The 17587-nt window shown below is 44.9% G+C and overlaps 1 protein-coding gene across 9 annotated transcripts in view; it reads right to left on the bottom strand.

Moving 5' to 3' along the window:
• Positions 1–17587, bottom strand: part of LOC121549477 (histone-lysine N-methyltransferase 2C) — a 206558-nt gene that overhangs the window by 176636 nt on the left and 12335 nt on the right. For all 9 annotated transcript variants that reach the window (XM_045210464.1, XM_045210462.1, XM_045210465.1 and 6 more), the window contains exon 2: positions 12183–12365. In XM_045210464.1, the coding sequence (XP_045066399.1) occupies positions 12183–12364 (182 nt within the window). In that variant the 5' untranslated portion in view covers position 12365. The remainder of the gene's footprint in view (positions 1–12182; positions 12366–17587) is intronic.

The raw sequence follows: 17587 nt of genomic DNA, 5'->3' as shown, positions 1-17587 counted from the left end.
ATGTGCCTTTCAGGCTCTGCTCAAGGTAGAGTCCTGCATCGGGTTGGATACCCACAGTACCCAGCGGGTGAGCCGCAATAAAAAATAATACAAAAACACACACACACACACAACCTGTGGGCCGGCTCGCAGTTCAGAACAATTATATTGTGGGTCGGAAACATTTAATATCAAGATAACACACTTTTTATAAACCCAGGAGCAGACATAAGGCTACCAACCACACGCACGCATTGAGTGAGTGTTTGGAGACAGAAAATAACAAGGCTAATTAGAAGGCTCTTTTTCACCAAGCGATGAGTGACGCATCACATTGTGAAAATAAAAAGATATCGTTCTTAATTCATGGCATGGTTTCTTTCTATCCAAATGTTGAATAGACATGCAGACAAATTAATTAATACAAGGCAGGGGAATAGTAATAATACCATAATAATAATAATAATAATAATAATAATAATAATAATAATAATAATAAAGCCTACTACGCTGGAGTTATAAAAACAATTACATAAATTGATGTTATATTGCGGGTAACGTATCCGCTCTCAGAACAATTCTATGCGGGTGGGTCGGGTTGTGGAGAAAGATCTGTCCTGATGTCGGGTGGGGCTCGGAATTACTGTGGCTGGTGTGGGGCGTGCAGGACTCCAGCTCAAGGAGGAACAGCATTGGCATTTAGGTCTTCCGCACCGAAAGAGGAGCTGCCATTTGAAGTAGGATGAACAGTATTACTGGCCTCAATGACAGCGGTCTAAGGCACTGCATCTCAATGCTTGAGGCGTCACTACAGACCCCCTGGTTCGATTCCAGGCTGTATCACAACCGGCCGTGATTGGGAGTCCCATAGGGCGGCGCACAATTGGTCCGGGTTTGGCCGGTGTAGGCCATCATTGTAAATAAGAATTTGTTCTTAACTGACTTGTCTAGTTAAATAAATAAAATTAAAAAAGAATCACAGGGGAACAGCCTTCGGGCTCAACGTCATAGAAATGAACGGAAAAAAGAACAGTCTGCAAGCTTAGCTCCGTTGCGTGAGGAACTGTCTGTAAAGTCAGTGATGCAGAGAGGAAGTGCCTGAGGAGCAACCCAACTGCCCATTAAACAAACACTTGTTGACAATAAATGTATCTCAAAAGCTCCCCATTTCACTAACATTGGTTAGAGCGTGGCGGACCAAGATCAGTTTCTCTTCACTTCTCTTTGGAGGTCTGAGCAGTGCAGTCCCCAGCTCATCACTTCCCCTCCTCTTTATTAACCATCGCTGTCAACACTGGTGTAGCACACTTACACAGAGCAGCCAACGGGACCCACCACTCCACCCGCGGTTACAGCTCAGCTGCTCATCACCATGGTGACCAGTCGAGTTTCTTACCATCGAAGCCCGAGCTGCAAGCCCAGCAAAAAAGTACATTTATAAAAAAGCTAAAGTTTGGATAGCAGTGAATATAAGCGAATACCAACAATAACAGGGAATATTGGCAGTGTTCGAATAACAATTGAGTACGTAGACACGCCACAGGTGACTTGGTCTGTGTAAAATATAAAGATGAAAGATAAAAATGTTAATTATCCCAGTAGCAGTGACCATAACAATTACAGCCCAGTAACCTTTCTAAAGGCTCATTCTTCAGAGAAAGTCTTAATTACATTGACAAAAATGAATACTTTTCACAGAATATTCCACGCACAAATTCCCACATGAAACTGAGAAAGAGGCACACAGAGAGAGAGGTTTGGTGACCATATCAGTTCCCATTACCAAGCAAGCCTTTACAGACCAAACCTGCAATGGATACCAGGGCACCGAACCAAGGCATCCAAAACAAGCCCCTGGAGCGGAGAGAGGGGGAAAGGACAGCACACATTGGGAGGACTAGGGCGAGAGAGGGAGAAGCCGGGGGGAACACACTCCTCTGTCTAGCGCTGAACACTTGGCTGGACCATCTAGAACAGCTCATGCATCGTGGGTCTGTGCACATGTAGCCTCTAAAAAGCTCTGGCACATTCTGGCTCTCGCTCGCTCGCTCTCTCTCTCTCTCTTGCTTTCTCTGTGTTGCACAAGAACAAAGAGGTGCTATTCAGAGTACTTACCAGTGTAGCTCACTAAACTCAAAGCCTGCAAATCAAATCAAATCAAATTTTATTGGTCACATGCGCCGAATACAACAAGTGCAGACATTACAGTGAAATGCTTACTTACAGCCCTTAACCAACAGTGCGTTTATTTTAAACAAAAAAAGTAAGAATAAAAAAAAAAAAAAAAAAAAAAAAAAAAAAAAGTGTTGAGAAAAACAAAGAGCAGAAGTAAAATAAAGTGACAGTAGGGAGGCTATATATACAGGGGGGTAACGGTGCAGAGTCAATGTGCGGGGGCACCGGCTAGTTGAGGTAGTTGAGGTAATATGTACATGTGGGTAGAGTTAAAGTGACTATGCATAAATACTTAACAGAGTAGCAGCAGCGTAAAAAGGATGGGGTGGGGGGGCAGTGCAAATAGTCCGGGTAGCCATGATTAGCTGTTCAGGAGTCTTATGGCTTGCTGCTCAGACCTTGCACACAGGCCAAAAGGGCCCGTTCCTTCAGATGGACCAACCTAGATGTAGACCGGTTCAGAACACAAGGACTAAGCCTAAGCTGGTCCAAATAACGTAAGAGTAGAATCAGAAACAGGGACATTTCATGTCAACGGAAGACATTTCCTGGTTTGTGCTCAGTAGGAAAAACACTCCAGCAATGCAATAAGCCTTTTTTCAAAGGCAAAATTCATTGGAGGACAAAAGCAACAACGAGGCCACAAAAGTAAACCACCCAAATACAAGGTTTGTGGTTGGAAATATTTGGTTTCCACTGCAAACAATTGTGAGGCTTTGCGGCCCATTCTCACAATGTGGCAGGTTGATGTTTATTGTAATGAGTTTTGTCCTGGATGCAGAACTGAGCAATATCCCCTTAGATAGGCAAATTAAAATTCTAAATTGGCTATATTGTAAAAATGCATGATTTTTTTTGTTGTTGCTTTTTGGTGTTAATTTAAGGCTAAGGTCAAGCATTAAGGTTAGCAGTGTGGTCAGGGTGAAAGTTAGCTTTTAAATGTGCCAGCTAGTGACCACTCTGCAGAGCTGCCTCCAGAACAAGATTCGTGATGAAAATAGCTAACCGGCCACAATGCGGTGGCGAGGTCCAGGGCCGAGGCATCGGGTGACCAGGGTTGGGTTTCTGGGATGAGAAGGACACCGCTACTGATGCTGCCGTCGGCAACTGACTCCCAGTGCTCTGATCAATGACCTACATCATTGAAAATGCAAGGACAATGGCCTGGAACAGGTTTCATCCAGGTCAATAGGCCTGGCCAGACCCCCTCCTCTCCCTTCCACACCAAGCATAGTAAACTATGGCCGATAAAACTACAGAACTAGTAGCCTAACTCACCGTTTAGCTTTTTATATATAAACTCAGCAAAAAAAGAAACGTCCTCTCACTGTCAACTGTGTTTATTTTCAGCAAACTTAACATGTGTAAATATTTGTATGAACATAACAAGATTCAACAACTGAGACATAAACTGAACAAGTTCCACAGACATGTGACTAACAGAAATTGAATAATGTGTCCCTGAACAAAGGGGGGGGTCAAAATCAAAAGTAACAGTCAGTATCTGGTATGGCCACCAGCTGCATTAAGTACTGCAATGCATCTCCTCCTCATGGACTGTATCAGATTTGGCAGTTCTTGCTGTGAGATGTTACCCCACTCTTCCACCAAGGCACCTGCAAGTTCCCAGACATTTCTGGGGAGAATTGCCCTAGCCCTCACCCTCCGATCCAACAGGTCCCAGACATGCTCAAGGAGATTGCGATCCGGGCTCTTCGCTGGCCATGACAGAACACTGACATTCCTGTCTTGCAGGAAATCACGCACAGAACGAGCAGTTTGGCTGGTGGCATTGTTATGCTGGAGGGTAATGTCAGGATGAGCCTGCAGGAAGGGTACCACATGAGGGAGGAGGATGTCTTCCCTGTAACGCACAGCGTTGAGATTGCCTGCAATGACAACAAGCTCAGTCCGATGATGCTGTGACACACCGCCCCAGACCATGACGGACCCTCCACCTCCAAAGCCTAACAGCGCCGGAAGAAGATGGCTGCCGTTTTACAGCCCTCTAACCAATTGTACTATTATGTGTGTTTTTCCGCGTTATTTGTAATTTATTTTGTACATAATGTTTCTGCCATCGTCTCTTATAACCAAAGAGAGCTTCTGGATATCAGGACAGCGATTACTCACCTGGTATTGGACGAAGACTTTTTCTTCAACGAGGCGTTCGCGAAGGATATTCTACAGACTCCCGACAAGGCCCAGATCCCCGTCATTCGCGTGAGGAAGAGACGGAGATATCGTGGACGCAGATCCGGGTGCCTTGTAAGGATCCGACGGCGAACGAGTAAACTGCCTCTCCCATCAATCCTATTAGCCAACGTTCAAGCTTTGGAGAATAAAATGGACGATTTAAGATTACGGTTATCCTACCAACGGGACATTAAAAACTGTAATATCTTATGTTTCACGGAGTCGTGGCTGTAGCGGGCTATACGCTACATCGGCAGGACAGAACGGCAGACTCGGGTAAGACGAGGGGCGGCGGTCTGTGTATATTTGTAAACAACAGCTGGTGCACAAAATCAAATACTAAGGAAGTCTCAAGGTTTTGCTCGCCCGAGGTAGAGTATCTTATGATAAGCTGTAGACCACACTATTTACCAAGAGAGTTTTCATCTATATTTTTCATAGCTGTCTATTTACCACCACAAACCAATGCTGGCATTAAGATTGCACTGAATGAGTTGTACAAGGCCATTAATCAACAGGAAAACGCTCATCCAGATGCAGCGCTCCTAGTGGCCGGGGACTTTAATGCAGGGAAACTTAAATCCGTTCTACCTCATTTCTACCAGCATGTTAAATGTGCAACCAGAGGGGAAAAAACTCTAGACCACCTTTACTCCACACACAGAGACGCATACAAAGCTCTCCCTCGCCCTCCATTTGGCAAATCTGACCATAACTCTATCCTCCTGATTCCTGCTTATAAGCAAAAACTGAAGCAGGAAGCACCAGTGATTCGGCTAATAAAAAAGTGGTCAGATGACGCAGATGCTAAGCTACAGGACTGTTTTGCTAGCACAGACTGGAACATGTTCCGGGATTCTTCAGACAGCATTGAGGAGTACACCACATCAGTCACTGGCTTCATCAATAAGTGCATCGATGATGTCGTCCCCACAGTGACCGTACGTACATACCCCAACCAGAAGCCATGGATTACAGGAAACATCCGCACTGAGCTAAAGGGTAGAGCTGCCGCTTTCAAGGAACGGGACTCTAACCCGGACGCTTATAAGAAATCCCGCTATGACCTCCGACGAACCATCAAACAGGCAAAGAGTCAATACAGGTCTAAGATTGAATCATACTACACTGGCTCTGACGCTCGTCGGATGTGGCAGGGCTTGAAAACTATTACAGACTACAAAGGGAAGCACAGCCGCGAGCTGCCCAGTGACACAAGCCTACCAGACGAGCTAAACCACTTCTATGCTCGCGTCGAGGCAAGCAACACTGAAGCATGCATGAGAGCACCAGCTGTTCCGGACGACTATGTGATCACGCTCTCCGTAGCCGATGTGAGTAAGACTTTTAAGCAGGTCAACATTCACAAGGCCGCAGGGCCAGACGGATTACCAGGACGTGTACTCCGAGCATGTGCTGACCAACTGGCAAGTGTCTTCACTGACATTTTCAACATGTCCCTGACTGAGTCTGTAATACCAACATGTTTCAAGCAGACCACCATAGTCCCCGTGCCCAAGAACTCTAAGATAACCTGCCTAAATGACTACCGACCCGTGGCACTGACGTCTGTAGCCATGAAGTGCTTTGAAAGACTGGTCATGGCTCACATCAACAGCATAATCCCAGAAACCCTAGACCCACTCCAATTTGCATACCGCCCCAACAGATCCACAGATGATGCAATCTCTATCGCACTCCACACTGCCCTTTCCCACCTGGACAAGAGGAACACCTACGTGAGAATGCTATTCATTGACTACAGCTCAGCATTCAACACCATAGTGCCCTCAAAGCTCATCACTAAGCTAAGGATCCTGGGACTAAACACCTCCCTCTGCAACTGGATCCTGGACTTCCTGACGGGCCGCCCCCAGGTGGTAAGGGTAGGTAACAACACATCTGCCACACTGATCCTCAACACGGGGGCCCCTCAGGGGTGCGTGCTCAGTCCCCTCCTGTACTCTCTGTTCACCCATGACTGCATGGCCAGGCACGACTCCAACACCATCATTAAGTTTGCCGACGACACAACAGTGGTAGGCCTGATCACCGACAACGATGAGACAGCCTATAGGGAGGAGGTCAGAGATCTGGCCGTGTGGTGCCAGGACAACAACCTCTCCCTCAACGTGACCAAGACAAAGGAGATGATTGTGGACTACAGGAAAAAAAAGAGGACTGAGCACGCCCCCCATTCTCATCGACGGGGCTGTAGTGGAACAGGTTGAGAGCTTCAAGTTCCTTGGTGTCCACATCACCAACGAACTATCATGGTCCAAACACACCATGACAGTCGTGAAGAGGGCACGACAAAGCCTATTCCCCCTCAGGAGACTAAAAAGATTTGGCATGGGTCCTCAGATCCTCAAAAAATTCTACAGCTGCACCATCGAGAGCATCCTGACTGGTTGCATCACCGCCTGGTATGGCAACTGCTTGGCCTCTGACCGCAAGGCACTACAGAGGGTAGTGCGTACGGCCCAGTACATCACTGGGGCAAAGCTCCCTGCCATCCAGGACCTCTATACCAGGCGGTGTCAGAGGAAGGCCCTCAAAATTGTCAAAGACTCCAGCCACCCTAGTCATAGACTGTTCTCTCTGCTACCGCACGGCAAGCGGTACCGGAGTGCCAAGTCTAGGTCCAAAAGACTTCTCAACAGCTTCTACCCCCAAGCCATAAGACTCCTGAACAGCTAATCATGGCTACCCGGACTATTTGCACTGCCCCCCACCCCATCCTTTTACGCTGCTGCTACTCTGTTAAGTATTTATGCATAGTCACTTTAACTCTACCCACATGTACATATTACCTCAACTACCTCAACTAGCCGGTGCCCCCGCACATTGACTATGCAACGGTACCCCCCTGTGTATATATAGCCTCCCTACTGTCACTTTATTTTACTTCTGCTCTTTTTTTTCTCAACACTTTTTTGTTGTTGTTTTATTCTTACTTTTTTGTTTAAAATAAATGCACTGTTGGTTAAGGGCTGTAAGTAAGCATTTCACTGTAATGTCTGCACCTGTTGTATTCGGCGCATGTGACCAATAAAATTTGATTTGATTTGATTTGATTTGAAATCGATCCCGCTCCAGAGTACAGGCCTCGGTGTAACGCCACTGCGAGGACGATCAGCTGTCCGTCCTGTCTCCCTGTAGCGCTGTCTTAGGCGTCTCACAGTAAGGACATTGCAATTTATTGCCCTGGCCACATCTGCAGTCCTCATGCCTCCTTTCAGCATGCCTAAGGCACGTTCATGCAGATGAGCAGGGACCCTGGGCATCTTTCTTTTGGTGTTTTTCAGAGTCAGTAGAAAGGCCTCTATAGTGTCCTAAGTTTTCATAACTGTGACCTTAATTGCCTACCGTCTGTAAGATGTTAGTGTCTTAACGACTGTTCCACAGGTGCATGTTCATTAATTGTTTATGGGTCATTGAACAAGCATGGGAAACAGTGTTTAAACCCTTTACAATGAAGAAGTTGTTTGGATTTCTACAAATTATCTTTGAAAGACAGGGTCCTGAAAAAGGGACATTTCTTTTTTTGCTGAGTTATAGGTAAAACCAAAACTTGTCAGAATTTCATGCCAACCACAAACACCAATTCTATGACTTCTCTAAATGGCTCTGGTTTTGAGCATCACTGTTGCTTTGGTCACCATGGTCACGTGGCGTCGACATGGTCACCGTAGCGTCGCTATGGTCGACATGGTCACCGTAGCGTCGCTATGGTCGACATGGTCACCGTAGCGTCGCTATGGTTGACTGCACAATGTATTCTCAGTTATACTCAGGAAGGTTGTCTCCCAATCTGTGTCCCAAACAACTGAAGTAAAAGGACTTGACAGGTGAAAGTGGACTGGTGGAAGCCAGATCAGGAAAGAGATGAGGAAGGGAAGATTTTTTAGGGTACTGGGAAACCTGAAAACACTTCAAAGCCGTGGCTTAGTTTAGCAATACGTTGGGCATGAATGTCAGTTTAGGAGGTGGTGGAGCTGCGGCTGCCCCTAGAATGGATCAGAATTTCCAATTGACAGTTTAAGTTAACGGTCACTGTGTTGTTTTTCCAATGGTGATGGAATAGTGGTCCATTTTAACCCCTGGATAGTCAGCCCGGTTTGCAAAAAGAATGCAAGGACTATCTTAAGTCACAAGACAAACATATCAGTCAATGTATGCAACCTTCTGACACTAAATGTTCTAGTGTGTGGTCCTCTGTAGCTCAGCTGGTAGAGCACAGCGCTTGTAACGCCAAGGTAGTGGGTTCGATCCCCGGGACCACCCATACACAAAAATGTATGCACGCACGACTGTAAGTCGCTTTGGATAAAAGCGTCTGCTAAATGGCATATTATTTATTATTATTTAGTGTCAAGTGACATTGACAATAAGATTTTAAAAAACAGAGCCTCTCAAAGTCCTCGTAGGGATTCTTTGAGTAATCCATGCATGAAGCCAAACAATGCCTAACCCCACAAGAGACCTTTAAAGAAACTAGAAGAAAACCAGATGTACAGTGATGCTCACTGTTAGACAGGCACTGCATAATACATGCGTCATGCCCATCTGACTTCCCACTTCCCAGAATCCTCTGGTTTTGCCAAGCGGGGGCACCGAAATGGATTTTACGTGTACCGGTCGTAACTACTGTGCAGCACAGAGGTTAACAAGTGATGAACTATAGGCTAATGAGTAACCCGAAGGCAGATAAACACCCGCTAGCCAAAGCCAGAGTGACAAGAGAGGACCATTGGGATCTGCGTAGCTTCCATCCCTCCCTCCCTGTGATGTCTGTTATTCCAGGGCTGTCATATGGAACTCTTGGGAAACTCTTGTGTACAGTCTGACAGGAGTAGGCTGGTAATCATCATAAGCCACCTTTGGTCCAATTTGGGTTGATGTTAAGGCTCATAAAGTAAGAGTCATTATGACAAGTTATGTGGCCAATTTCCAAGTTTAGGCTACTGTAAGTCTTAGATACTGCAAAAAATTTAAATCAATATACTACTGGTTCAAATAAAAATGTTCTCGCTGCCTAACACCAATACAGGACCAAGCAAAGTGCTGTATCTAGTCCTGTTGATTCCAGTTCTAAGCACAACCTTTCACTTTTGTACCACTAAAAAGCATGTGGTACTGAATACAACCAGTCACAGAAATCCTATTTCTAAAGGACTTTTTACACACATCCAGTGAGTCTGTCTCTCCAAGCCGAACAACTCTACTACAGTGAGACACAGAGCTGTAGTGAGAGGGCGAGAGAAAGAGAGAGGCAAATAAAAAAATAAGCTGTTGTTGCAAGTAGTTCCAGCTCCCAAGGCAGTGACGAAATCCTGGCATGGGTGCACTGGCTGGGCTGGGGCACACCCCCTTCTCTGCAGCTCTGCTGTTTCCCATAATGCCATTTAACCATTACCTCTCCGGTTTTACATTTCCAGCTTACAGAGCAAGATCCTACAAGCAATTGGTTAAAACCGATTCAAACAACCCCAATGCTAGGGGCTAGAAACCTCTGATACGCTGACTCACCACAGGATATACCTTCCCTCCAACCAAAAGCAAACAAGGGTCAATTAAATTAAACTTTAACCCACAGAGTACATGCAAGAGACTCATTAGAAATACGTAGTCCTAGGACTTTGATCGAAACTCCTCCACAGAAGACAGTGGTACGGTTATTACGGTGTTAGGTTGGGCTTTGGAGGTGAGATCTGGCAATCACAAAAACGACTACGATGCGTTACTGCGACACAGAGGCGTAAGCACAAAGCTCACGTGGGTCAGTGTGAGTTTGTCAGACAGATAAAGTACAACACTGAGGAGGATATCTAACTGCGGTTGTGAGAGAGTATGGGGGTTCTTTTAGGCTAAATCAATACACCCTCATTTCACTGATGACATCAATAACAATATATAACAATAACATTTCACCAATATTTTATTTATTAATTTTTTATCACACGCTGTTATACCTTAAAAAAATAACAAGGACCCATAAAGTCCATATTACAGTTAGAAGCGTCTCAGTCAGAACAATTAGTAAAACACCGTCATGATTGACAGCTGTTCCGAACCAACCAGGCAGGCCATTTAGACATTCAGGTAACAGTCGGTGACTCACTGCCCAGACCCCTTGGGCATAGCCTCTACAGGAGACATTTCCACATGCAGCAGCCATTGGATTATGCAAGCCCTCTCAAAGAGGTCCTCCAAGCTATTGCACTCTTTGTAAACAAATAAATTAAAAGAACAGCCTGGCTTGCTGCTGACAGAGAGACACTTCAGTGACACAGTGTCCGATTGTGGGCTTTCAGTTGGCGTTTCTATCTAATACTATGTATATGAAGGGCTATGGGCTACAAACTGGAAATACACCAAGTCCGCTTGTTAAGCAGTCGCCCTCGAGGCAGAGAACATACGGTACCGTGACAGTGTCAGCGTTCAAAGTGCCAGCAGTTATTCAGCCCTGTGGCGTTTCTACCTGCAGTGTCAGGTGCCATGCTAATCTGGCCTATATCAGCGTGGTGTGTATTTGAGGAACATTTCTCGATCTACAAAGAGGAGGCCACAATGTTCCCCTGTGCAAGGCAGCTAGCTGCGCTAACAAAGGCTTCTTGCACGCCACTCACTTAGTGGATGTCACATTAGTAGGAAGTAGCCAAGCACACCCTCCATCTGAAGATCAAACCCCCTCCCCACAAAGTTACAGTGTACTCCTTCTCCATGTCACTTGAGCAGTCCATCTCCTAAAGTTCTTCTGGATTGGTTTTGTTGTACACATATAGAGTAAGACTCCAGGATGAAAGCAATACTTTCTCTCCTTTATGGGTCTTGCCATGTGAAAGGATGAAAGTGGGGATATCTCGGAGACAAAAATGTAACAACTAAAGAGGAAAAACATTAATAGCCGCGTACATTGTTAGTTTCTAGGCAGCATCTCCTTGTGTGCCTCGCAGGCGCTTGGCTTCCTCAATGCTAATGCACCTCAAAACACTTCAGTGGCTCCTCGAGGTGGAATCTGTGCTTAGCTTAGCTCCACGTCACGCTTCGTGACGCCCTGCTTCCCTCTCCAAACACACACACAAATCCCCAACCCCACGTGCAATGTTTGGGGTTAACTTGGGTTATCCGTGCAGCCACAGCAGCACACATGCCCTTCCTTGCACTCGTATGATTCATTTGGGAGGCCTAGTACTGGGTAGCAGATGTAATCATTCATGGTACTTAATAAATTGATTTAGCGGACCAATGGGGTTGTGGGGATGGGCCCCGTGTAGCTCAGTTGGTAGAGCATGGTGCTTGCAACGCCAGGGTTGTGGGTTCGATTCCCACGGGGGGCCAGTATGAAAAAATATATATATAAAAAAATGTATGCACTCACTAACTGTAAGTCGCTATGGATTAGAGCGTCTGCTAAAATGACTAAAATGTAAAATGAGGGAGTGTGATTATTACCAATTGAAAAAAGAAAAAAAAGCTGCTTTGAAAGAAATGGCAAGATTATTGAAGAATTGCATGACTTGAGTAAGTGATAAACTTGAACCAGCCACAGAGACATCAGTCGGTAGACTTTAGTGATACACTTGAACCAGCCACAGAGACGTCAGTCGGTAGACTTTATGGTGTATTTATCCTCAACAATATTAATTCAACCTTTACATCTCACTACCCCACCCCCCCAAACTGCTTAGTAAAATACATCCAACAGGATAACATAAGACTGGCCAAACACCACACGGCCCAGTAAAACCACGGAGGGCGACACCATCTGCAAAGCAGTCAACCCCCAGCACAGGCATCACACCAAGGTTAGTGCGAATGGGACCTACTTTTGAGGTGTGGGTGCTCGCGTGGGCGTGCCGGCACCTGCATCCTTACGAGGCCGGCCACGGGGGCGCCTGTCTGTGGGGGCAGGGGAGGGGCTGTCTGAGGGGGAGCCCCCCCCAGTGCTGCTCAGGGGAGGAGACGGTCCGTGGTCAGAGGGATCCAGACTCTTGTACTCTGATGACATTCTGTGGACCGGGATGGGAAGAAAAGAAAGAGAGAGACAGAGAGAGATTAGTTTATTTATTAAACCATGGACCTTGGATTGGAGATCTGCATTTTGCATACCTTTTGTGTCTTGCTAGGTAAGATGACAAACTGTATTGTAATGAATGTGACCCGTTTGAGTATACTATGACAGTGGACTTCTATTGAAAATCCCAACAACCACCAGTGTGTGTGTAATTTTATATATATATATATATAAATAATCTAATCTGTGTCCACCAGTTAGACACATGGAAAATGGCAATGAATGCCAACATTCTATGCCATAGGGATCTTTCAATGCAACATTTTCCATTTCAAAACCTGCCAATCTGATTTAACTGATCATGAGCTTGATGATTAGTTGACTAGGTGAATCAGGCGTGATGGTTCAAAAGTTAGACAACACACGTCAACTGAAAGAAACGTAACTCCACTTTCCTTCACATGCCTCATGATGCGAAGCATGCAAAACCACACAAATAAAAGGGGCCAGGATGGAAGGTCACTGTCACAGCACTCCTACTCAACTTTGACTAGCAAATTTGTTGAGGTTACCACAACCTAGCTAGCCCACCAACAACTAGTTTCAAGTTAATGTCACATGCACAAGTACAGTGAAATGCCTTTCTTGCAAGCTCTAACCCCAGCAATGCAGTAATCAATAACAATGTATACTGAACAAAAATATAAAAAAACGCAACATGCAACAATTGGGCACTTCGTTCACAACGTTGACATCAGCAAACCGCTCGCCCACACAACGCCATACACATGGTCTGCTGTTGTGAGGCCGGTTGGACGGACTGCCAAATTCTCTAAAACTACGTTGGAGGCGGCTTATGGTAGAGAAATGACCATTAAATTCTCCGGCAACAGCTTTGGTAGACATTCCTACAGTCGGCATGCCAATTGCACGCTGCCTCCAAACTTGAGACATCTGTGGCATTGTGTTGTGTGACAAAACTGCACATTTTAGAGTGGCCTTTTATTGTCATGCTGTTTAATCAGCTTCTTGATATGCCACACCTGTCAGATGGATGGATTATCTTGGCAAAGGAGAAATGCTCACTAACAGGGATGTAGAAAAAATTGTGCACAACATTTGAGAGAAATAAGCTTTTTGTGCATCTGAAAAATGTCTGGGATCTTTTATTTCAGCTCATGAAACATGGGACCAACACTTTACATTTACATGCGTTGCATTTACAGTGGGGGAAAAAAGTATTTAGTCAGCCACCAATTGTGCAAGTTCTCCCACTGAAAAAGATGAGAGAGGCCTGTAATTTTCATCATAGGTACACGTCAACTATGACAGACAAAATGAGGAAAAAAAATCCAGAAAATCACATTGTAGGATTTTTAATGAATTTATTTGCAAATTATGGTGGAAACTAAGTATTTGGTCACCTACAAACAAGCAAGATTTACGGCTCTCACAGACCTGTAACTTCTTCTTTAAGAGGCTCCTCTGTCCTCCACTCGTTACCTGTATTAATGGCACCTGTTTGAACTTGTTATCAGTATAAAAAGACACCTGTCCACAACCTCAAACAGTCACACTCCAAACTCCACTATGGCCAAGACCAAAGAGCTGTCAAAGGACACCAGAAACAAAATTGTAGACCTGCACCAGGCTGGGAAGACTGAATCTGCAATAGGTAAGCAGCTTGGTTTGAAGAAATCAACTGTGGGAGCAATTATTAGGAAATGGAAGACATACAAGACCACTGATAATCTCCCTCGATCTGGGGCTCCACGCAAGATCTCACCCCGTGGGGTCAAAATGATCACAAGAACGGTGAGCAAAAATCCCAGAACCACACGGGGGGACCTAGTGAATGACCTGCAGAGAGCTGGGACCAATTAACAAAGCCTACCATCAGTAACACACTACGCCGCCAGGAACTCAAATCCTGCAGTGCCAGACGTGTCCCCCTGCTTAAGCCAGTACATGTCCAGGCCCGTCTGAAGTTTGCTAGAGTGCATTTGGATGATCCAGAAGAGGATTGGGAGAATGTCATATGGTCAGATGAAACCAAAATATAACTTTTTGGTAAAAACTCAACTTGTCGTGTTTGGAGGACAAAGAATGCTGAGTTGCATCCAAAGAACACCATACCTACTGTGAAGCATGGGGGTGGAAACATCATGCTTTGGGGCTGTATTTCTGCAAAGGGACCAGAACGACTGATCCGTGTAAAGGAAAGAATGAATGGGGCCATGTATCGTGAGATTTTGAGTGAAAACCTCCTTCCATCAGCAAGGGCATTGAAGATGAAACGTGGCTGGGTCTTTCAGCATGACAATGATCCCAAACACACCGCCCGGGCAACGAAGGAGTGGCTTCGTAAGAAGCATTTCAAGGTCCTGTAGTGGCCTAGCCAGTCTCCAGATCTCAACCCCATAGAAAATCTTTGGAGGGAGTTGAAAGTCTGTGTTGCCCAGCGACAGCCCCAAAACATCACTGCTCTAGAGGAGATCTGCATGGAGGAATGGGCCAAAATACCAGCAACAGTGTGTGAAAACCTTGTGAAGACTTACAGAAAACGTTTGACCTGTGTCATTGCCAACAAAGGGTATATAACAAAGTATTGAGAAACTTTTGTTATTGACCAAATACTTATTTTCCACCATAATTTGCAAATAAATTCATAAAAAATCCTACAATGTGATTTTCTGGAGAAAAAAAAATCTCATTTTGTCTGTCATAGTTGACGTGTACCTATGATGAAAATTACAGGCCTCTCTCATCTTTTTAATTGGGAGAACTTGCACAATTGGTGGCTGACTAAATACTTTTTTCCCCCCACTGTATGTGATGGAGTGAGTGTGTGTGTGTGTGTGTTGGAGTAGCAGTGTGTGTAGTGTGTAGGGCCCTGTGAGTGTGCATAGAGACTATATATGAATAAAATACAAAGGTCAACTCAGATAGTCAGTGTAGCCATTGCCGTGCGGAAGCAGAGAGAACAGTCGGCAATGCATTTCCTAATGAAGCCGGTGACAGAGGTGGTTTGCGCGATGTTATCGACGGAGTCCCGAAACATCTTCCAGTCAACGCCAGCAAAGCAGTCCTGTAGCATAATATCTGAGTCTGGAGCCCATTTCTCAACAGAGCGAGCCACGTGTGATTCCTGTTTGAGCTTCTTCTTGTAAACAGGAAGTAGGAGTACGGTCATAATCTGATTTGCCGAATGGCGGACGAGGGAGGGCCTTGTATGCTTGCTTGTGGGTAGAATAGCAGTGGTCTTTAAAAATCGCCCCTAGTGGCGAGGGAGACATTGATGGAAGTTGGGCATAACGTGTCTTAATGACGCAAAATTAAATTAGGCGGCAACCAGAAAAGAAGCCTCTGGATGTACGTTTTCCTGCTTGGTTATAGCATCGTACAGTTCGTTAAGTGCCAGCTTGTTATTTTTTTTGTCCTGAGGTGGAACGTATACAACAGTCACGATAACAGCTGAAAACTCCCTCTGCAGGTAAAGTGTTGGCATTTAACCATCAGGTATTACAAGACGGGTGAACAATGTTGATGAAGAGGCAAACCCTCTTCCCCGACTCCACTGTCCTGTCGGTACGGTGAATCCATCGAGTTGGACAGCCAACATGTCCGAGACCCATGTTTCAGAAAAGCAGAGAATACTCCCGTCGCCTTAATCTCGCCAGGATCCCCCCCAACCTTGCCTTTAACGTCAGCGTTTCCTCTTGGGTAGCCCCAAAAAATGGGTCGGAATTACAGAAAGAGCCCAGGGCAGATGAGTCGAAGTTGAACCCGGAATTCAGGTAAGTAACTGCTGATCTGATGTTCAAAGGTTCTTGTTAGTTGTAAGAAATTATAGCAGATTCATTTAGAGAAATGAAAGTAAAAATAAACGACAAAAGATTGACAAAATAGCAAAGTTGGGTCGGAGCTTGCAGAACGACAGCAATCCAGTACGGAGTCATTTTTGTATTTTACCACAGAACACAGCAGATTTAAAATCACCACTATTAGTAACTGAGAAAATTGACAATAGCAACTGCAACAACTGCTCGGTGAAAGGCACAACTGGAAGAGCTCTTCCACAAGGAAGAGCGAAATGAGGAAAAAAATTAAGAGGACAAGGAAGAGGGGAAGGCAGTGTCGCCAAGACCAACTGTGCAAAGCCTCGCATTGGGTGACTTCTATAGTGCCTTCAGAAAGTATTCATACCCCTTGACTTATTCCACATTTTGCTGTGAATTCAAAATGTAATTTTTTTTTTTTTTTAAGAATACTCATTTACATAAGTATTCACACCCGAGTCAATACTTTGTAGAAGCACCTTTGGCAGCAATTACAGCTGTGAGTCTTTCTGGGTAAGTCTTGAAGAGCTTTCCGCACCTGGATTGTGCAACATTTGCCCATTATTCTTTTTCAAAATTCTTCAAGCTCTGCAAAATTGGCTGTTGATCATTCATAGACAACCATTTTTAGGTCTTGCCATAGAATTTCAAGTAGATTTAAGTCAAAACTGTAACTCAGCCACTCAGGAACATTCACTATCTTCTTGGTAAGCAACTCCAGTGTAGATTAGGGCTTGTGTTTTAGGTTATTGTCCTACTGAATGGTGACATCTTCTCCCAGTGTCTGGTGGAAAGCAGACTGAACCAGGTTTTCCTGTCCTTAATGATTACAAGCATACCCAGAACATGATGCAGCCACCACTATGCTTGAAAATATGGAGGGTGGTACTCAGTAATGTGTTGTATTGGATTTGCCCCAAACATAACTTTTTGTCCTGAATACAAAGTGTTAATTGCGTTGGCACATTTTTTGCAGTATTTGTTTAGTGCCTTGCTGCAAACAGGATGCATGTTTTGGAATAGCCATTAAACTCTAACTGTTTTAAAGTCACCATTGGCCTCAGTGAAATCCCTGAGCGGTTTCCTTCCTCTCCGGCAACCGAGTTAGGAAGAACGCCTGTATCTTAGTACTCCTGAACTTATTTAGGCTTGCCATAAAAAAAGGGCTTGAATACTTATAGACTCAAGGCATTTCAGCTTTTCATTTTTTAAACATTTCAAAAAACATAATTCCACTGACATTTTGGGGTATTGTGTGTAGGCCAGAGACAAATAATCTCAATTGAATCAATTTTAAATTCAGGCTGTAATACAACTAAATGTGGAAAAGGTCAAGGGGTGTGAATACTTTCTGAAGGCACTGTACGTGCTCTACAGA

The sequence above is a fragment of the Coregonus clupeaformis genome, chromosome 34 (genome assembly GCF_020615455.1).
Source record: "Coregonus clupeaformis isolate EN_2021a chromosome 34, ASM2061545v1, whole genome shotgun sequence".
Classification (NCBI taxonomy): Eukaryota; Metazoa; Chordata; class Actinopteri; order Salmoniformes; family Salmonidae; genus Coregonus; species Coregonus clupeaformis.
Note: the sequence above shows the minus strand (reverse complement) of the source record. Positions and strands in the feature narration are given on the sequence as shown.